The 21,848-nt window shown below is 37.4% G+C and overlaps 1 protein-coding gene across 12 annotated transcripts in view; it reads left to right on the top strand.

The window, feature by feature from the left end:
• PTPRM (protein tyrosine phosphatase receptor type M) overlaps positions 1–21,848 on the top strand; it is an 816,519-nt gene that overhangs the window by 311,882 nt on the left and 482,789 nt on the right. For all 12 annotated transcript variants that reach the window (XM_032293498.1, XM_032293499.1, XM_032293487.1 and 9 more), the window contains exon 4: positions 10,488–10,566. In XM_032293498.1, the coding sequence (XP_032149389.1) occupies positions 10,488–10,566 (79 nt within the window). The remainder of the gene's footprint in view (positions 1–10,487; positions 10,567–21,848) is intronic.

Genomic DNA, 21,848 nt, shown 5'->3' on the forward strand with positions numbered 1-21,848 from the left:
AACCACTGATTTATTTTGATTCTAATCATGCATGCACCCCAGAAGCCTCTGCTTGCACCCAGAATTTTAGACTTCTTCTCTGCTTTCAGAAGACAGTGATTCTGAGCCCAGTCAGAGGTCAGGGAGGCAGTGATCTTTAATAGAAATGGTTGTTTTAAAAAGAGAAAAAAATGCATAGGTAGCTGAAAATCCCCTTCCCCCACGGCTCCCCATAAAGAAGTGAGGCTGGGGAGGGTGGGCAGGGACTGTAGGGAGTGGGAGGATAAAGTCATCAAATATGAGAGCCTTGTTGGTTCGTGAGAGCCTCCTTGTTAAAACAAATGCCTTAGATATACTGAAGGGTCCTGGGAGAAGATTAGGAGTGGATTCAGCTGGGCCTCGCTCAGAGTTCTTTGTGCAGCAAGGACTCAAAGGAGCTTGTACAGGAGAGAGGGGCACTAAACCAAGATTCACCCTTATCAGTCTGACATCTTTTCTAGTAAATGAGGAGTTGAGGGAATAGGGATGACTTGATCATACATATCTTTTCACATTTCACTGCAAACTTTATTCCCCTGCATAGCTGCCTCAGTGCCTGTTTCTTTGGTGTATTTGCTTTCAGCCTACTGATTTTACTGCAAAGCCATGTAAAGCCACAGCTAAGTGACAGCAGGCCCACATACATTTGCTGCTTAGAGACAGTGTTTTAGAGCTCAATTGTTGAGTCTTTTGTAGGTTGTGTTCCACAAATCCAGGGAATGTAAGAGGCATTAATTGACCAAATGGGAAGAGGCACTGGGTTAAACACAGCAGAACAGAGTCAGTTCTGCAGGCCACTCAAGAGGCTAGGAGTGTTTTTGAATCTCCAGGAAGGACACATGGTGAGTGTAGGTGCCCAGCTGGAGCCAGAATTTGGGCTTTTGCAGAGTATTTCTTGAGTCTAGTGTTCCCTGAAGTATACTTGGGAAATACTGATATGTGCCAATTGAAAAATAGAACATACTTTGACTCCATAAATTCCTGGGCTATGGCTCTTATTCTGAGTGTAAGACAATTGAATTGCTTCATGCCTCTAGAGGATGTGGGGAATTTGCTGTGGCAGTGAAATATCACTCTTTCAAGCAGGAAAGCTAGTCTAGCAGGTGCCCCAATACTCTACATTTTGTGCTTAAGAAAGACAATATGTTTCAAGAAACCTCTGGGGACACACTAGGTTGTCAGTTTAATATTGACTTAGAACTGTATTCAAGAAGTAGAACAATTTGTATGATTTATTTTCATCCTTAAAGATTTTATTTTTGATTATTTTTTAAAACTTGCCACATTTCTAAATTCCATTCTCATCTTGTACTTTTTTTTTTTTTTTTTTAAGATGGAGTCTCACTCTGTCACCAGGCTGGAGTGCAGTGATGCGATCTTGGCTCATTGTAACCTCGGGCTCACTGCAACCTCTACCTCCCCTGTACAAGTGATTCTTCTGTCTCAGCTTCCTGAGTAGCTGAGACTACAGGCACATGCCACCATGCCTAGCTAATTTTTGTATTTTTAGTAGAGGTAGGGTTTCACCATGTTGGCCAGGATGGTCTTGATTTCTTGACCTCATGATCCACCCACCTCAGCCACCCAAAGTGTGGGATTATAGGTGTCAACCACCAAACCAACCATCTTGTACTTCTTATGTGATGATAAAGGATAAGCACTTCTGTTGTTTAGCATCCTTATCTCAGCATGGTCTGCTGCTACATGCGTATCAGCCCTGTTCTTTATGACTTGTAAGTCATGTTTTTTTTACCCTCTAACTTAATTTCTGTGCACGGGTATTGAATGAGTATGTAACCTATGATCATATCACACTTTAAAGGGAAGGAGGAAACAAAAAGAAAAGTGAGGAAGGTTGTGTTATTGGTAGGAAAAACAGGTGAAGTCATTTAAAAATATCATTTTTCAAGTACCTATAACTAGCTTCATTGCAAATTTTGCTGCCTTTTGAGTGCCTTTACCTTTCCCAAAGCAGATTTTTATTTTATTTTCTGATAACATGTCAATACAAATACAAATGTTTGAATATTTTGCTCCTGATTTCTTAATGTGACATGTTTTGTGGTTTTGCCTTGACTCTTAATATTATAGAAACTTTATATGTTTTATTTTATGTAACTCATTTGACACAAACAAGATAAAGTTTTTGTAAATGGGTGTGACCCACCTTTGCATTTTATTTAAATCAAAACCAGAAGGATGGACTAGGTAGTATGTGGGAGGACAGACATACACCATTTAACCCCCTTTGTTCTAGGGAACTGACTAATGACTTCCACCAGCACATTTTCCTCTGTAAGTGTCTGGGTTGGTAAGCAAATCCCTTTTCTTTGCTTACACATAGCAAGGAAAAGTGGCAGCATGGAAAGCTAATTTTGCTCTTCACTGAAGCAGGGAGGATCAGGGAGGCTGTGGTGTTAAACTGCTTCCCCGTTTCCTGTTTGGCTGACATCTGAAGGATAGCCTGATGTCAAATCTCTCAGAGGCCAGCATCCAGGATGGATTTTCATGAGCAAAGGAGAGCAATAGTCAGTTTAAACAGCTGGTTTAGCCGGTTGTTTCCTCTCTGAAAGCAATGGCTTTTCCCACAGTCTCCAAAGGCTGTAGGGATACAACATCTTGTCTCCTGAAATGTTATTAGTTGAGATTGAATAAATATTGATTCTCTGTATTGTACATTTTCTTACATCCCAGGGCTGCAAATATCTGGGAGCTATCAGCAAAGCAGTGCTTTGAAATGGGGACTCAGAGTGAACCACATCACACAAATAAAGTTGATCTTCTGTTATTTGCAGCAGTTATGTCTAGAAAGTAACAGAGAACACCGAGTTAGTGAATACTGAACTACTTCTATGGGAAATACGGGGTTAGGTTCCTGTGAGCCTCTGGTCACAATGTTTTTGTAATGTTTTTGTCCACAGATCAATACATAACCTCATTTTATATGTGTTTCTGTTTAAAGATGCCATATTTATGTTGTTTATCTTATTGATTCATTAATTTTGAACCTATGGCCCTGGCCAGCAGCACTGTAACGCATCCTGACTGGAGCGCTCTAACACGTGTATTTTTTCCTTAAGGCTCATTTTAGCCTCCTTTGATTCCTCAGGAGCACTAGGCAGCCCTGAAGTGCTACACTTGGGTTCATTTTAAAAAGCAACATCACCCAAAAAAAGCACAAAAATGGAAAAACATGGCACTAACTAGACCATGATAAGGATAGTCTTTTATGGTATAAAAGCTGAAGCAAGACGACAGAACATTACCCTGCCTGACCTCACCTAGGAACATATGTGTTGAGCAACTCACATTTTTTTTGCTGTTCTCTGCATGTCGACAAATGACCATGAAAGCTTTGCAAGTATTGATTTTTGGGGTTACAAATAAATTTTAGGAAGTAGGCAAATTCACAAATACGAACCTTGACTAATGAGGATTGACTGTATTTTCTGTTAAGCCAAGTCCAAAAACAAGTGATATAAAATTGTTTGGTGTTGTGACAAAATTATTTCATAATAAGATAAGATGACTGTGATTCTGTCAGACTGACCCATAACTTTTCAAAAAATCACAATTTAGATTGGGCCACAGGGCAAAGACATTTTTCCTAAAAATGTTTGTTTTAGTAAAAACAACAAACAGAAACCATTTAGTCCAAATTCAGCTAACACCAAAGAAGATGGTTTAAAATGAGATCTTAGGGTCAGGTTTTAAAGTGTTACTAATTCTCAGTAGTTCAGTGTCTTTACAGAAGATTTTTGACTTCTCAATGAGTTGGGTTTTATTTTGTTTATTTTTATTTTAATTTTTCTAATATTTTGAGACCTATGAAGTAATTGGTTTTTCTGACCTTGTTTTGGTATATTGCAAAATACATATTTTAAAAAATTGATGCTGATATTACAAACTTAATTGGATATTTAGAAAACCACACATGTAATATAATTGAAAACAAGTCAAGCCAGGGACAGGGTCTTCTTTTCATCTCTGGTATATGAAGCTCCCCCGTGGAGTACAAGGCATATTATATTTGGCTGTGATAACATATTGCTTTTGACATTTGCTTTCTTGTTAACCAGAGTAATGACCGTGCATTGGTGAGTCAAGCAGGAAAGTTTCCTCTAAAAATAGGAGGCTAGATAGTAAGTATTTCAGGCTTTATAAGCCAGATGCTCTCTGTGGCAGCTACTCAACTCTGCTGCTGTTGTATGAAAGCAGCCGTAGCCAACACGTAAATGAATGAACATGGCCTTGTTCCAATAAAGCTTTATTCATGGACATTGAAATCTAAATTTCATACAATTCTCATGTATCATAAAATATTCTTCTTTCTATTTACTCCCACCAGTGAAAAATATAAAAACCATCTTGAGCTTGTGAGCAATATAAAAACAGGTGGTGGGACAGATTTGGCCATGGGCTGTAGTTTGCCAACTCTTGTATTAAACTTGATGTTATTAAAACTATGCCATATCACTCTTCTCAATTGCTGTATTTTTTATAAATCTGGATGTAAAAATTTTACAACATGTGTATCTATGCATTAAAAGATACGTGTGTATGTGTGTGTAGACATATATGTATGTATTAGTGTGTATATGTATTCTATATACATACAGTCTCTCATACTTGCTAGTAAGGCAGTTTGGCAACATGAAAAGTGTCCAGACTTGGAAGCAAAATAGATCTAGGATTAGACCCAACTCTGTAACTACTTGTGTGAACTCAGAAAAATTACTTAACCTTTCTAAGTCAGCTTACTCATCCCTGAAAGGGAGCTAATATGACCTACCTCACATGATTGATGGGGGAAAATTAGGTAATATATGCAAAGGATACCTGGGATATGGAAGTATACAAATAAATAGTTTTTTTTAATTACTAAATTGTTGGTTTTTTTAAAGAGAAAAACTTGGTACATAGCTCCATTAGAAATTCAAAACTTCTATTATAGAATATTTTCAATATATTTTGTTCTGTTTCATAAAAGTGAACCTGGCACATCCCAAAATCAATTTCTTACACCTTTCTTTTTTCCTTTTCCAATGGTACTGTTGGTATTCTCATGTTACTGTTTCCTCTGACCTCAATCTTTTTTGATCTGGATGCTGGCATTTTCAAACATTCCTATGATTTCCACTGGGTTCTACACACACTTGGTATACTTCACTAGAGCAATACCTGTATTTTTACTGGAGTAGTTTCTTATTTGACAAAAAGAAAAAAAGATTATTTTTGCTTTTGAAGTCTTGTAAGGGCACTGGCTAGAAAGGCGTACATAATGGAAAACTTACCAGATAGCCAGAGTTCACGACAGTGAAACCTTGAGCAGAATTCAAAATCTGTTTACAAGCAACCTATGTAAGATGAGCCTCATCTTTTGAGCTGCATGGTTTTTGTTTTGTTTTGTTTTTTGTTTGGAGACAGGGTCTTGCTCTGTCACCAGGCTGGAGTGCAGCGGCATGATCTTGGCTCACTGCAACCTCAGTCTCCTGGGCTCAAGTGATTTCCCTGCTTCAGCCTCCTAAGTAGCTGGAACCACAGGCTTGCACAACCACACCCAACTAGAGACGGGGTTTCACCATGTTGGCTAGGATGGTCTCAATCTCTTGACCTCATGATCCGCCCACCTTGGACTCCCAAAGTGCTGAGATTACAGGAATGAGCCACCGTGCCCAGCCTGAGCTGCGTGTTTTAGTCCTCTTGTTTGTAGAAAAAGACAAAGCAAATCTCTCAATGGTTGGGTGTTTAAAATAGTTAATCTCGGACTGCTCTATAGATCTATATTCAGATAGCTTCATTTAGTTATATTTATTTCAAAATAGGAAACTCTTCAGTACAACTCATACTTACTTTCTAATTGTAGTATTGAAACAGTTGTATACCATGTTGTAAACTTGAAGCTGCGAATAAAACTTGTTTTGCTTAGAAACTTTACAAGTTTCTAAGAAAGAGCTAGAAAATGGTTTTAATAAACATAGAAGTTATTGCTTCAAACATGGACACAACTTAAATGAATGGTATAAGAAACTTTTGTTTATATAGCACGTATTAATTTTGTGTGTATGTATGGGTAGACATGCACACATGAACGCATTAACAAAGTGTGTTTTTATCTTCTTGACTCTGCAGTTAGCTTTAAGTCAGTGCTGGAACTAGCCAAGTTTGAGAAGTTTACTTTTTAAAATCTCTAATTAAACTGAAAGGGGGCAGGAAGCATACTTGTAATCAGATGCTGTCTTTCTTTGCCTCTTGATATTCTAGTTGGAAGACTGAGGGGAGCAAATGAAGTTGCTGATAAAAGCATGTGTGTAATTCTTTTATTGTGGCCTTGTTAACAAGTCGTCTTGTTGGGAAATATGGGGTGCATTGGCTTGTTTCTGAGCCCCTCTGCCTCTAGTCCATAGATGTGGGCAGATAGTTTCTGGGAAATCCGTGAGTTGATACTAGCAGCTGAAGCTCTGCATTGGGAGTTGTATGGCTGTGTCACAGGTTTCCTGGTGTTTGGGGAGGAGGAGGCATGGTTCTGTGGCAGGGAAGGATCCCGTTGCTATGAGCTGTTCTTTTTTTTTTTTTTTTTTGAATCTGTCATTTGGCCATTGCTGTCTTGTTCTCTTCTTTCATCATTCATGTTTCTTGTTTTTTCCCGAAATAAAGCTTACATTTTATAAAACCGTCTACCTTGTTTAGATCCTCCAGAGCATATAGTAGATATTTTATAAATATTTGGACTAAAAGACTCAGAATTTCTTAGTGTAAAACTTCTGAGAGTCATCCATTCTTTGATGCGATAGATGAAAAAATGGATCCAGAGAAGTCTAGATGGCTCTTCCAGGTCTCGGATCTTCTCTGCTACCTTTTTTGCACACTCCTTTGCTTTGGTAGGGGTATGGCCCTGTATAGGTTTAAATAAAACATTATGGATTAAATTTACACATACAGATCAACTTAAAAGTAGATCCACACAAGCATGTCTCGCATGTACACTATATTCTAAAAGCTAATGCATCATCTTCAAAGAATAGGGATAATTCCATTTTTACTTGAAGCTTCAGCTCTTGTAGTTGATAAAACAAAATAAAATTTCAGTGTGAAAAATAGTTATGCTGAGGAAAGATGTCTTCAGCTGTTCTATCCATGATATATTCCAAGTGCTTATCACAGTGCCTGACAGAGAGGTGGCATTCAGTAGATCCTTGAGTTCACTGAATAAATGAATGCATGAATGAATAAGGGAAGAAGGAAGAGAAGGGTGGTAGGTGGAATGACGGAAGGTTTGATGACCATTTCTGCGTTTGGTTTTCAAAATACATTTTTCTAACCACAGTGACCATGCTCTTGGGTAGGTGGTAATGGTGGCATTAGTTGCCACCCCTCGGCTGTTCTTCCAGTAGCCATTGTATCAGAGCAGCCTGCAGGTTCCTGCAGTGCCAGCTGTAGCTGTTTCCTGGGAGGCAGGATGTGACTGTTATCCAGGGAACCTGTTTTGAGGGCCTCAGGAATGCTTTTTCCTTTATTTGCTCTCAACACTCCTTTTCTTTTTGTACTCTCAGTTGTCCTCTTATAGACTAGTAGTAGAGAGATAAATTAGCAGGGTCCCATTGCAGGAATATCCATGCATATCTTCCTTTCTCTTGTATTGGCAGTGGAAACAATTTATTAAACTTATGAACAGGATGAATTTTTATTTCATTTCTGTTTTTCTGTTGTGCCTTTCCTCTTCGGCATTGTGCCACAGTGTCATCTAGTCTAGCAAGAGTTTCTGGTATGGCTTTTGTCTCTGTACTCTAGGGAACCTCTTGAGCTTTTCCATTCTGGCTCTGCTGATTTCTTTCTCCAGTTTTGCATCCATCACATGCACAAAATAATGCAGGCCTAGGATCAAAATTTTCATTTCAGCTGTGTGTAGAAGTGAAAACATCATATTTGGAATCAGAAAAAGTGAGTTTAAATATTGCATCTATAATAGACTCATTGCATTTTTTGGACAATTACTTTGTATGTAGAGCTTTTAATTTTTTTGGAACTTTGAAATTATGGATTTTTTGCATGAACTAATGAAATAATGGAATATCTTCCTACTGGATGTAATATACATGCTTAGTAAGTGTTAACTTAAAATTACTTTTATAAATTGAAATTTTTATGGAAATCATTGTAGAGTCACATGCAGTAGTAAGAAAAAATAGAGATAGCCCTGTGTACATGTTACCCCATTTCCCAGAATGCTAACATTTTACAAAACTATAATATAATATCATAGCCAGAATAGTGTATACGTACAGTTAGCTTTGCACAATTTTGTTACCTGAATAGGTTTGTGTATCCCCCACCACAGTGAAGATGCTAAACAATTCTACCAACACAAGGAGCAGTGATGTTATCCTTTCGTAAGCAAACCCATCTTCCTTCTGCCTCATCTTCCTCCGTTTCTACCCCTGGCAACCACTAATGTGTCCTCCATTTCTAAAATCTTAACATTACAAATTATTACATAAATGGAATTATAGAGTACTTGATCTTTGGGGATTGATGTTTTTCACTCAGCATAGTTATCTGGAGGTTCACCCAAGGTATTAGGTACATCAATAATTTGTTCCTTTTTATTGCTGAGTAGTATTTCATGCTGTGGATGTACCACGGGGTATTTAATTATTCACCAGTTGAAGGACATCTGGACTGTTTCTGTTGTTTGGCTACTATGAAGAAAGCTTCAGTAAATATGATGTGCACAGATTTTGTTTTTTTGAGATGGAGTCTCGCTCTGTTGCTTAGGCTTTAGTTCGGTGGCATGATCTCTGCTCATGGCATCCTCTGCCACTCAGGTTCAAGCCATTCCCCTGCCTCAGCCTCCTAAGTAGCTGGGACTATAGGCGCATGCCAGCACGCTCTGCTAATTTTTTTGTAGTTTAGTAGAGATGGGGTTTCTCCATGCTGGCCAGGATGGTTTCCATCTCCTGACCTCATGATCTGCCTGGCTTGGGCTTCCAAAGTCCTGGGATTAAAGGCATGAGCAGATTTTTATATGAATGAAAGTTTACATTTCTCTGGGATGAATCTCCAAGAGTACAATGGTTAGCTTGTGGACTTAGCATCATGAGTCATTGTCCCCTGCTGAGATAGTTTTCATTCTATGTGTAAATGGAGGTCAAAATAACATTCATGTGGAGCTTTTAAATGATAGCCTGACAACTGACACCTTTAGCCAATATATCAGATTAAGAAAATTGATAACTCTTTCACTGTTTCTTTCTTTTTAGCCTTAATTTCTCTGAAGTGGCTGCACCATCTCAGAAAAGTCCATCATTCTTAGAACCTCCAGGCATGTAGGCCTTTTCCTCTTCTCTGGCTTCTCCAATGATCAAGGAATAGCTAAAGCCCTCTTGATTTTGCCACTGGAAATTTTTACATTATTTTCCTCTTGATTCATAGCTCTGCTGTCTGATTTTCAGTTAGCCACTTCATTATTAATAGGCTCTCTTTCCTGGTATCTGTGTCCTAAAGTAGAGTCTTCTGCAACCTGGTCACAGCTGACCTTTGTGGCAGTAGGTCCAAATTCTCCCCTTGATGGCCATGGTCACGCCCACCTCACGGACTTCATATGTGCCCAGGACTGAACCTGGTCCTCTTCACACTGTTAGTTCCTTCTCATCCTGCAGCTATTAGCCCAATTCTCACCTCCTCATGGGAGGTCCTCCTGGTGTATGTTCCTCTAGTACCCTGTACTCTGCCTTCATAACACTTAAATTGTCTTATTTTTTCACCTGTATTATTATTTTTATTATTATTATTCAAATTGTATTATTTTTCAACTTACTACCCCACATGGTCCAGTGTGGTCAGGAAGTCACCTTCAGAACTTCAGAAATATTGCCTAAAGCAACCTAAATGTTAACGTTTTCTCTTGAGGGAAAACAACCACAATCCAAATGTGGGTATGGCAGTGGGTTTAACATGTAGTGTAACCTTAAAAGTCTTCTTTAGACTTTGTTTCATGTTCAGGATCTCTCACAAGCTTGAGTATGGCTTTGTGTGGGGAATCCTTTGCATTTGCTGAAACTGTTGGAGAGGGAACCCCAGAAACTCTTCTATAACATGTCCCTGTCTCCCACCCAGGCAGCTTACTCACAAGTTGCCGTCTGTGCCAACTCACTAGCCTGTGAGCTTCTTGCTTTTCCTACAGTGTACATGTCATCCTCCGCAACTCCATAAAGTATCCTTCACTATGGGTTTTCTAAGTTGGGATTTTGTCTAATCCATTCACTACCTATTGACCTCCCTGAAGATTGGGGTGGGGTCTTACCTACCTTTGTAGTCTAAAACCTGGAACATTGAATAGCAGATGTTAGGCACATGAATGAATGAATTAGTGAAAGAATAAAGGAAATTATTTATAAGAGCCTTATATATAGGAGATATTTGGTAAAAGCCAGACAAAATGAATATGTAAATCTTTCTTAATTTTCTAGGTGATTTTTGAAGTGATAACTTCTGGACATCAAGGCTATCTCGCTATCGATGAAGTGAAGGTGTTAGGACATCCATGTAGTAAGTTGTCTTTACTTGTAAATATTTGGGTACATCATTGGGGGCATATTTACATTATGAATGAAGAGAAGCGTTGAAAGCCTGCAAAGAAGTCATCCTGCCAAGGAAGTTCTCTGACAGGTCTGTATGTTTTGGTTTGCCAGTCCAGAAATCCAAAAGCATATACTTAATGTAAATGCTATGGCTTGTGTATGTCTAAGTATTTTAAAGTGTGGGTCAGGAATGGGGAATGAAGGAATTCTTTGGCATGCTCAGACATCCTTGCAAAGAACTTGTTTATTTGTTGCCATGGCCTTTCGCATTCTCTTTTCAATTGTAATACAAGGTTAAGTATTAAGAGTCTGTGCATTTTGTTCCTAAGTCTAGTATGTTTTTGGCATGGTTCCTTAGTATTTGTCACAGTTTCAAATGTTATAGCTGCAAACAGGCCTGGGATCTGTCAAACATAAGATACCTGCCTATATCACCTGGGGACCCTAGAAATGGCCTGTTCTTCATCTTTTAAAAATTAGTACTTTAAAAAAGTACAATGGGTGATAAGCATACAATTTAAAAAATATCTACTATGAACAACTAACAATTTGTCATGTTTGTATGTGAACCTTTTTTCTTAAATAAAATAGTGCGGATTGCTAGATCTATTTCTTTCCAGACCCCGCCCCCCGGGGGCCACCACTATGATGAGCTGGTTGTTGGACCTGTTATGGTTTCTAGTCTGGACGCAGCAGCAGACTGTAGCTGCATGAAGCAGAAAAGGGATCTTATTGAAAGAGAATTGGAGGACAGTGATATCCCTGAGAACTCTTGTGGTCTAGACTCAGATGATGAGCAGGCCCCCAAAGTTAGGCTATGCAAGCAGCCACAGCAACCACTATGGCAGGGGAGCCAGCTGTGAGAACATGGGCAGCTGGCACTGTGCCTGTGCCCACCTTATGCTTGAAAGATGACCCTTGCCTAGACATTCTGCACTGACTCTGGGTCTTGGCTTCTTTGGCCTTAGATGCAAAGCCCTGAGGGGGATATCAGGGTAAGTGAGCTAGATCATGCTTATTCATGCCTTGCAATTGCTGTGACTAGGAAAGTGAGTTGTTGGCTTTTCCCACTCTGGCAAGGGAGCCGGGCCTCAACTTTTACCAAATAACATACAGTGCCAAGCAACTGAACACTGCAAATGTGTGTGTGGGTGTGTGTGCGTGCGCACATGTGCATGTGTGCTGTTTCCCATAATCCTCATGGGTTTATAAAAGCAAAAAAGTAAGGATTGCCTTTTATAAATGCTAATGGTTTCAAACCATACACATTTCTTTGTATTCTAATTATTTTTTACTTAGTATTACATTTTTTAGGTTAATCCATGGTGTTGTGTCATATATACTACATTCTATTTTTTCTAGTATTTTATGAACATTTAATGTTTCTTCCCAGTTTTTCTCTATTAAAATAGTACTACCGTGAGCCTGGTGGATACACCTCCTGGCGCAGTGTGTGAGAGCCTCAGTGGAGTGTGTTCTTAGAGGCTGAATTGCTGGGATGTGGTGCAGACACATTTTTAGTTTTACTGGATGCTGACAAAATGCTATGAAAGGTATCTGAACTAGTTTATATTATCACCAGCAATGCATGGTAGTTTTATTTTCCCTGTATCTTCCTTCAAAATTGATGTTGTCAGACTTCAAATTTTTGGCCATCTGAGGGATGGTAACCTGCTTTACTTTTAGAATCTCTGGTATTAAAGAGAAACTGGCTAGTTTATACATTTCATGGGTCTCTCCTGATGAACCCTACCCAAAATTATGAAAGAACGGTTATATCTACAATAATAAAAATGGAAACATTTGCAGGGCTGGCTCAGCTTTTTAGTACATGGATTCAAGTAGATCACCAGGACCCTCTTTGTAGGTTTTTTAGAGAAGGCCTGTGATGAAGAAGGTATCATGACACAGTTGCCTAAATTCCATCAAAGGGGTTTTGCTCTCTCTGATATCTCTATTTGGTGCTCTGAAGCTTGCCAAACATTGAAGTTAATATAAAGCAGTCATTCGTTCATTGCAAAGGTACGTGTTACTTTTGTGTCATGTTATATTTGTCTTTCTTCTGTTGTCAGCAAGACTGGGGAGTTCAGGAAGATTCCCTGTACCCTCCCATTTCCTGAAAAGGCAGGAAAACTGTTAAGACTGTACCTAATTGAAACAGCAGGGCAAATTTAGGAAGCAGAATACAATTACCTGAGCTGGAACTCAGCCAGATCCTCAGAGTAATAGCCTCCAGCTAGAAAAGTGCCATGAGATCTTCTAATATGCACAAAGTTCATGGCCTCTGATTCACTTCTTACTAGAAGGTTAAAAAAAAAAAAAAGATCCAGTAACTGCATGCTGAGCACTCTAATGACATATGCTGCCTCCATGTTTCTTAAAGCAGACCTCACGGCAAGGTGGATGTACTGAGTGCAGGTGCAGTGGCTTTCTATTACGTATCCTGGGCTCCTTTCACATCTGGCCAGTGGCCAACATAATAGCTCCTGAAGTGTAGCCCCTTCCATTCTACTGGATTTTAGTCATTGTGTTCAGCAAAGACCTAAAGACTTCATGCTTATCAGTGCCTTCCTAAAATGTCATACAATTTTGTTCTTCCCATAGGAGACAGCTTCCTATGGCCATAGAAATGGTGTTTATGTTCTCTTCTTTGGAGAATACCTGTGCTAGTACATAGTTGGCTTTGGGAACTGCTGTTAGGAGGCACAGAATTGCAAAACAGGCTCTGTACCAAGGTGATGTATGGTACAACAGCGTTGTGAACTGTAAGCCTTAAATGATTTTGATGATAGCTCTGCCATAGTTATTTTTTCCTGAATCTCTAAGTTAATGGGGAAAACATGCAAATAAAGATTTTAAGGAAGGCAATAGTTTGTTCTCAAAATGGAAAGCTTTACAGGTAATATTTTATGAGATTTCTTATCAGGATTTCATAATAATCAATTATTTTGAAATTTTGATGTTCATTAAATTTAAATCCTAAAGGAGCATACATATTTTATATCTAAAACTATGCTTTCCAAATGACTGCAAAATTGCTGAATCTCATTTGCTTCACTGTAAAGGCTCTTATTTGGATTCATATAGGTTTATGAGTAGGCATTACAACATTTTTTAATATTAGATATTCTGATACAAGTATACAGTTGCTCATAAAATTGACTTTAATGTAGTGACAATAAGATGCAAGATCAGCCTGAATTGTGGAGATGGCTCTGCAGAATCAGCAGCTCTCTAGCATACGACCACTTCTAATAAACAGATAATTTTTGCATTTGGTATGCACACTAAAAACATATTTGGAATTTGGTTCAATAATCCTGCTAAGAAAAGAAGCATTTTATTATAATAGCTTCCTAATGTTGTCTCCTGTTTTTGAATATATTATAAGCTATGCATTTATGGGCATTTCTCTTATTACCTTGTGGTACTGATAATGTATTTTTATGTCTGAAAAGCCATATATAATTTTAATAGATTTATTGACCTATCACTCACATAATCTATCCATACTTAAAGTGTACAATTCAGTAGTTTTTAAGTGTATTCACAGTTATGTAACCACCACCATAATCAAATTTAAAATACCTTAAACATCCCCCCAAAGACCCACTACCAATTAATAGTCATTCTTCATTTTCTCTTATTACCCATGGAGGGTGTCCAGGTTCGTGGTGTCTTGCACAAATAATTGGACAAAACACACAAATAAAGCAAGGAAAGAATGAAGCAACAAAAGCAGAGAGTTATTGAAAATGAAAGCACGCTCCGCAGGCTAGGAGCAGCCAAAGCAAGTGGCTCAAGATCTCAGTGACAGAATTTCCTGGGGTTCAAAATACCCTCTAGAGGTTTCCCATTGGTTACTTGGTATACACCCTATGTAACTAAAGTACTGACTGATGATTAGTCTGATTGGTTGTGGGAAGGGACCAATCAGAGGCTGAAGTGAAGTTACACAGTCTGCAAACATTTGATTGGTTGCAGAAGGTGATCAATCAAGAGGCTGAAGTGAAATTACAAAGTTATGCTCCTATGCAAATGAAAACTTGGCTCAAGATCAGCCTGATTGGTAGTGGGAGGGAACCAGTCATAGTACTTTCAATTTTTAAACTGTCCAGAAAATGTTGGGGGAAGCAGTGTGCAAAGGAAGTAGCTTGGGTCCTTTTGTCACTTGGATGTGGAAAGTTGGGGTTCTCCTTTTGATTTAGTTCTAGGAAGTGAGCATTATTCGGCTTTAGATTCCCTGCCTCTAGACCCTATTCTCCTGCCTCACTATGACCACCACTTCTAACCCTAGGCAACCATTAATTTACTTGTTTTCTCTGTAGATTTGCTTGTTCTCCATATTCATTTAAATGCAGTCACACTATATGTTGTTTGTGTCTGGTTTCTTTCACTTACCATGTTTCAAAGTTCATCCATGTTGTAGTGTATGTCAATATTTCACTCCTTTTTAAAACCAAATAGTATTTTACTGTATTGATATACCACATTTTATGTAAGCATGCATCAGATAATGGACATTCAGGTTGTTTTCCCCTTTGGGCTATTGGACAAAATGCACAAACAAAGCTAGGAAAGAATGAAGCAACAAAACCAGAGATTGGGAATAATTAGGACTAATGCTGCTGTGAATATTTGTTTTCAATTCTCTTGGATATGATTCTCTTAGAAATATACTTAGGAGCAGAATTTCTGGGTCACATTGTAACTGTTTTTAGAATTTTGAGGAACTGTGAAATTGCTTTTTAAATTGGATGCACCATTTTCCATGTCAAAGAGTAGTGTATGAAAATTTAAAATTTTCATATTCTTGCAAATATTTCTGTCTTAAAAAAAAAAAACAGCCATCCTTGTGGATTTGAGGTGGCTTCTGTTTGTAGTTAGGATTAGCTAATGGTAATGATGTTAGGCATCTTTCCATGTGCTTATTTGCCATTTATATGTATTTTTGGGAGACATGTCTATTCGGATCTTTTCTCCATTTTTAATTACTTATCTTTTTCTTATTCAGTTGTAAGAGTTTTTTTTTTTATATGTCTACATACAAGTTCCTTATCAGACATATGATTTGAAAACATTTTCCCCCAATCTGTGAGGGTTTTTTTTTTTTTTTCCTTAGTTTTCTTCATGGCAACCTTTACAGCACAAAGATTTAAATTTTGATAAAGTTCAATTTTCTGTGTTTTCTTTCATCACTTGTTCCAGTTGTGTTATTTGGAATTGTAGCTAATATTTGTTCCACAATCACAAAGCTTTCCTATGTTTTTTCCAAAGAGTTTTATAGTTTCAATTCTAACACATAGGTCTATGAGCTATTTAAGTTAATATTTGTATACGGTATAAGTGGGGTAACTTCATTCTTTTGCCTATGGATATGCACTTATTCCAACAGCATTTGTTGACATACTGTTCATTCCCTGTTAAACTGCCCTGGTACCCTTGTTGAAAATTAATTAATTAATTAATTAATATAAAGACATTTCTGGATTCTCAGCTCTGTTCAGTTGACCTGTATGAATGTTCTTCTGCAAGTATGATACTGTTTTGATTACTGTAACTTTGTAGTAAATTTTGAAATTGGGACCAGTGGGTCTTTCAGGTTTGTTCCTTTCTCATTATTGTTTTGGCTATTCGGAATCCCTTGTACTTTTTTTTTTAATTATTATTTTTTGCTAGGAAACCTACCTTTATTATTTTTTTCCCTTTTTAAAAATTATACTTTAAGTTCTGGGGTACATGTGCAGATCGTGCAGGTTTGTTACATGGGTATATAAGTGCAATGGTAGTGGTTTGCTGCATCCATTACCCCATCATCTACATTAGGTGTTTCTCCTAATGCTATCCCTTCCCAATCCCCCCACCCCTTGCTATTCCTCCCCTTTCCCCCCACCTTCCAGGCCCCAGTGTGTGATGTTCCCTTCCCTGTGTCTGTGTGTTTTCATTGTTCAACACCCACTTATGAGTGAGAACATGCGGTGTTTGGTTTTCTGTTCTTGTGTCAGTTTGCTGAGAATTATGGTTTCAAGATTCATCCATGTCCCTGCAAAGAATATGAACTCAACCGTTTTTATGGCTGCATAGTATTCCATGATGTATATGTGCCACATTTTCTTTCTCTAGCCTATCATTGATGGGCATTTGGGTTGGTCCCAAGTCGTTCCTGTTGTGAATAGTGATGCAATAAACTTACGTGTGCATGTGTCTTTATAATAAAATGATTTATACTCCTTTGGGTATCTACTCAGTAATGGGATTGCTGGGTCAAATGGTATTTCTATTTCTACATCCTTGAGTAATCACCACACTGCCTTCCACAATGGTTGAACTAATTTACACTTCCACCAACAGTGTAAAAGAATTCCTTTTTCTCCACATCCTCTCAAGTATCTGTTGCCTTCTGATTTTTTAATGATCACCATTTTAACTGATAGGTTTTGATTTGCATTTCTCTAATGGCCAGTGATGATGAGCTTTTTTTCATATGATTGTTGGCTGCATAAATGTCTTCTTTTGAAATGTGTCTGTTCATATCATTTGCCCACTTTTTGATGGGGTTGTTTTTTTCTTGTAAATTTGTTTAAGTTCCTTGTAGATACTGGATGTTAGCACTTTGTCAGATGGATAGATTGTGAAATTTTTCTCCCATTCTGTAGGTTGCATGTTCACTCTGATGTTAGTTTCTTTTGCTGTGCAGAAGCTCTTAAGTTTAATTAGATCCTATTTGTCTATTTTGGCTTTTGTTGTCATTGCTTTTGGTGTTTTAGTCATGAAGTCCTTGCCCATGCTTATGTCCTGAATGCTTTTGTCTAGGTTTTCTTCCAGAGTTTTTATGGTGTTAGGCCTAATGTTTAAATCTTTAACACATCTAGAGTTAATTTTTGTATAAGGTTTTTTGAAAGGGATTCCGTTTCAGCTTTTTGCATATGGCTAGCCAGTTTTCCCAAGGCCATTTATTAAATGGGAAATCCTTTCCCAGTTGCTTGTTTTTGTCAGGTTTGTCAAAGATGGTTGTAGTTGTGTGGTATTCTTTCTGAGGTCTCTGTTCTGTTCCATTGGCCTGTATCTCTGTTTTGGTGCCAATACCATGCTGTTTTGATGACGGTAGTCTTATAGTATAGTTTGAAGTCAGGTACCATGATGCCCCCAGCTTTGTTCTTTTTGCTTAGGATTGTCTTGGCTATGAGGGCTCTTTTTTGGTTCCATATGAAGGTTAAGGTGGTTTTTCCCAATTTTGTGAAGAAAGTCATTGGTAGCTTGATGGGGATAGCATTGAATCTATAAATTATTTGGGACAGTATGGCCATTTTCACGGTATTGATTCTTCCTAACCATAAGCATGGAATGTTTTTTAAATATGTTTGTGTCCTCTCTTATTTCCTTGATCAGTGTTTTGTAGTTCTCCTTAAAGATGTTCTTCACATCCCTTTTTAGTTGTTTGCCTAGGTATTTCATTATCTTTATAACAGTTGTGAATGGGAATTCACTCATGATTTGGCTCTCTGTCTATTGTGTATAGGAATGCTTGTGATTTTTGCACATTGATTTATTATCCTGAGACTTTGCTGAAGTTGCTCATAAGCTTACGGAGATTTGGGGCTGAGATGATGGGGTTTTCTAAATATACAATGATGTCATATGCAACACGGATATGACGTTCTCTCTTCCTATTCAAGTACCCTTTATTTCTTTCTCTTACCTGATGGCCCTAGCCAAAACTTCCAATACTATGTTGAATAGGAGTGATGGGAGAGGTCACCCTTGTCTTGTGCCAGTTTTCAAAGGGAATGTTTCCAGTTTTTGCCCACTCAATATGATATTGGCTGTGGGTTTGTCATAAATAGCTCTTATTATTTTGAGATATGATCCACCGATACCTAGTTTATTGAGAGTTTTTAGCATAAAGGGCTGTTGAATTTTGTCTAAGGTCTTCTCTGCATCTATTGAGATAATTATGTGGTTTTTGTCTTTGGTTCTGTTTATGTGGTGAATTACATTTATAGATTTGCATTTGTCAAACCACCCTTGCATCCCTGGGATGAAGCCAACTTGATTGTGATGGATAAGCTTTTTGATGTGCTTACTGTTGGATTCTGTTTGCCAGTATTTTATTGAAGGTTTTTGCATCGGTGTTCATCATAGATATTGGCCTGAAATTTTCTTTTTTAGTTGCATCGCTGCCAGGTTTTGATATCAGGATGATGTTGGTCTCATAAAATGAGTTAGGGAGGATTCCTTCTTTTTGTACTGTTTGGAATAGTTTCAGAAGGAATGGTACAAGTTCCTCTTTGTACCTCTGGTAGAATTCAGCTATGAACCAATCTGTTCCTGGAATTTTTTTGGTTGGTGGGCTATTAATTGCTGCCTCAACTTCAGACCTTGTTATTGGTCTATTCAGGAATTCAACTTCTTCCTGGTTTAGTCTTGGGAGGATGTAAGTGTCCAGGAATTTATCCATTTCTTCTAGATTTACTGGTTTTTTTTTTTTTTTTTTTTTTTTTTTGCATAGAGGTGTTTGTAGTAATCTCTGATGGTAGTTTGTATTTCTATGGGAGTGGTAGTGATAATGCCCTTTATCATTTTTTATTGCATCTATTTGAATCTTCTCTCTTTTCTTTTTTATTAGTCTGGTTAGCAGTTTATTTTGTTGATCCTTTAAAAAAACCAGCTCCTCGATTTACTGACTTTTTGATGGTTTTTTGTGTCTCTAACTCCTTTAGTTCTGCTTTGATCTTAGGTATTTCTTGCCATCTGCTGGCTTTTGAGTTTGTTTGATCTTGCTCCTCTACTTCTTTTAATCGTGACATTAGGATGTTGATTTTATATCTTTCCTCGCTTCTCTGGTGAGCATTCAGTGCTATAAATTTCCCTCTAGACACTCCTTTAAATGCATCCCAAAGATTCTGGTACATTGTGTCTTTGTTCTCACTGGTTACGAAGAACATCTTTATTTCTGTCTTCATTTCATTATTTATCCAGTTGTCATGCAGGAACAAGTTCTTCAGTTTCCATGTAGTTGTGCAGGTTTTGAATGAGTATCTTAATCCTTAGTTCTAATTTGATTGCACTGTGGTCTGAGAGACTGTTTGTTATGGTTTCCATTCTTTCGCATTTGCTGAGGAGTGTTTTACTTCCAATTATGTGGTCATTTTTAAAATAAGTGTGATGGGTGCTGAGAAGCATGTATATTCTGTGATTTTGGGGTAGAAGTATTTGTAGATGCATATTAGGTCTACTTGGTCCAGATCTGAGTTTAAGAAATATACCAAACTGTAAAGACCATTGACACTATGAAGGAACTGCATCAACTAAAGGCAAAACAACCAGCTAGCATCAAAATTGCAGGATCACATTCACATAATTAACCTTAAATGTAAATGGGCTAAATTCCCCAATCAAAAGACACGGAGTGGCAAATTGGATAAAAAGTCAAGACCTGTCGATGTGCTGTATTCAGGAAACGCATCTCACAAGCAAAGACACACATAGGCTCAAAATAAAGGGATGGAGAAAGATATACCAAGCAAATGGAGAACAAAACAAAGCAGGGGTTACAATCCTAGTCTCTGATAAAACAGACTTTAAACTAACGAAGATTAAAAGAGACAAAGAAGGGCATTACATAATGGTAAAGGAATTAATGCAACAAGAAAGCTAACTATCCCAAATATATATGCACCCAATACAGGAGCACCCGGGAACATAAAGCAAGTTCTTAATGACCTAGAAAGACACTTAGACTCCCACACAGTAATAGTGGGAGACTTTAACACCCCACTGTCAATACTAGGCAGATCAACAAGACAGAAAATTAAGAAGGATATCCAGGACTTGATCCCTTGTACATTTAAATGAATTTGAGAATCAGCTTACCAATTTCAGCCAAAAAATTTCAGCTGGAGTATTGATAGGGATTGTGTTGAATTGGTTTGGGTGAGGGGTTATTGCTACCTTAACATTATCAGGCTTTCTGATCTGTGAATGTGGGATGTCTTTCCTTTTATTGAGGTCTTTCAAAATTTTCTTTAATAGTATCTGTAGTTTTCAGAGTATAAGTTATATTATTTCTTCATTTGTCAAATTTATTCCTAAGTATTTTATATTGAAGTTGTTTTAAATAGAATCATTTTCTTAATTTCATTTTTGGATTGTTCATTGCTAGCATGTAGAAATGCAGTTGATTTTGTGTATTGATCTTGTATCCCAAGATCTTGATGAACTTGCTTATTAGCTCTAATTGTTTTTTTTTGGTGGATCCTTAGGATTTTCTGCATACAAAATTGTGTCATCTTCAAGTACAGTATACAGATTTCTATTTTTCCAACCCAGGTGATTTTTATTATTTTTCTTGCCAGTTCGCCATGGCTAAAAAAACCTCCAGTACAGTGTTGATTAGAAGTGAAAAGAACAGAAGTGCTTGTCTTTTTCCTCATCTTAAGAGGAAAGCTTTAAGTCTTTCAGCATGATGTTGGCTGTGGTTTTTTGGTAAATGCTTGCTTTTAGGAAGGAATTTCCTTTTTCTTCCTAGTTTGTTGAGTGTTTTTGTTTTTGTTTTTGTTTTTCTAATCATTAAATGCTGTTGAGTTTTACCAAATTCGTCTTCTCTATCAGATTGTTACATGGTTTCTATCCTATATTCTGGCATATTATATTGATTAATTTTAAGACGTTAAAACAACCTAGCAGTTCTAGGATAAATCTCACTTAGGCATGGTATATAATCTTTTATATATGTTGCCATGTGGCAATTAAACATTATACAAAGTTAGCTTGGATATATGATGCCTTGAATTCTGAAATCTTAAAATTATACAGAATTATGCCCCATTATTTTGATGGCAGTTTAAAAACAAAATAATATAGTGAAAAGAGATAAAGCCGCTTAACCCATGTGCTATATATTGGATAAATTGAATACAAAATCCAAGACTGTTCTGTATTAGTACTTGAACAATGGGAAATAAGTCAGCAATTTCTGTAAATATCAAAGTTTACAATATGGCCTCTAAAATTCAAAATTGTTCTTATTTTTAAAAAGAATCTTTCCATTATTAATTTGTGTAGTCACACGTTGGTTGGTTGCCCCTCTCAAATTTAGGCTTTTTAGTGAAGATTTATTAAACAGTATGATTGAAATAAGAACAATTGTGACAAAACACAAATTATAATTGTTTTCGGAATTATGTTCTTGTAAATAAAGACAGATTCATGTGCTTTGGTTGAGAGATGCATGGACTCAGAATTGACATT

Source organism: Sapajus apella, unplaced genomic scaffold, assembly GCF_009761245.1.
Source record: "Sapajus apella isolate SASKATOON/1434 unplaced genomic scaffold, GSC_monkey_1.0 scaffold29, whole genome shotgun sequence".
In the NCBI taxonomy this organism is placed as follows: Eukaryota; Metazoa; Chordata; class Mammalia; order Primates; family Cebidae; genus Sapajus; species Sapajus apella.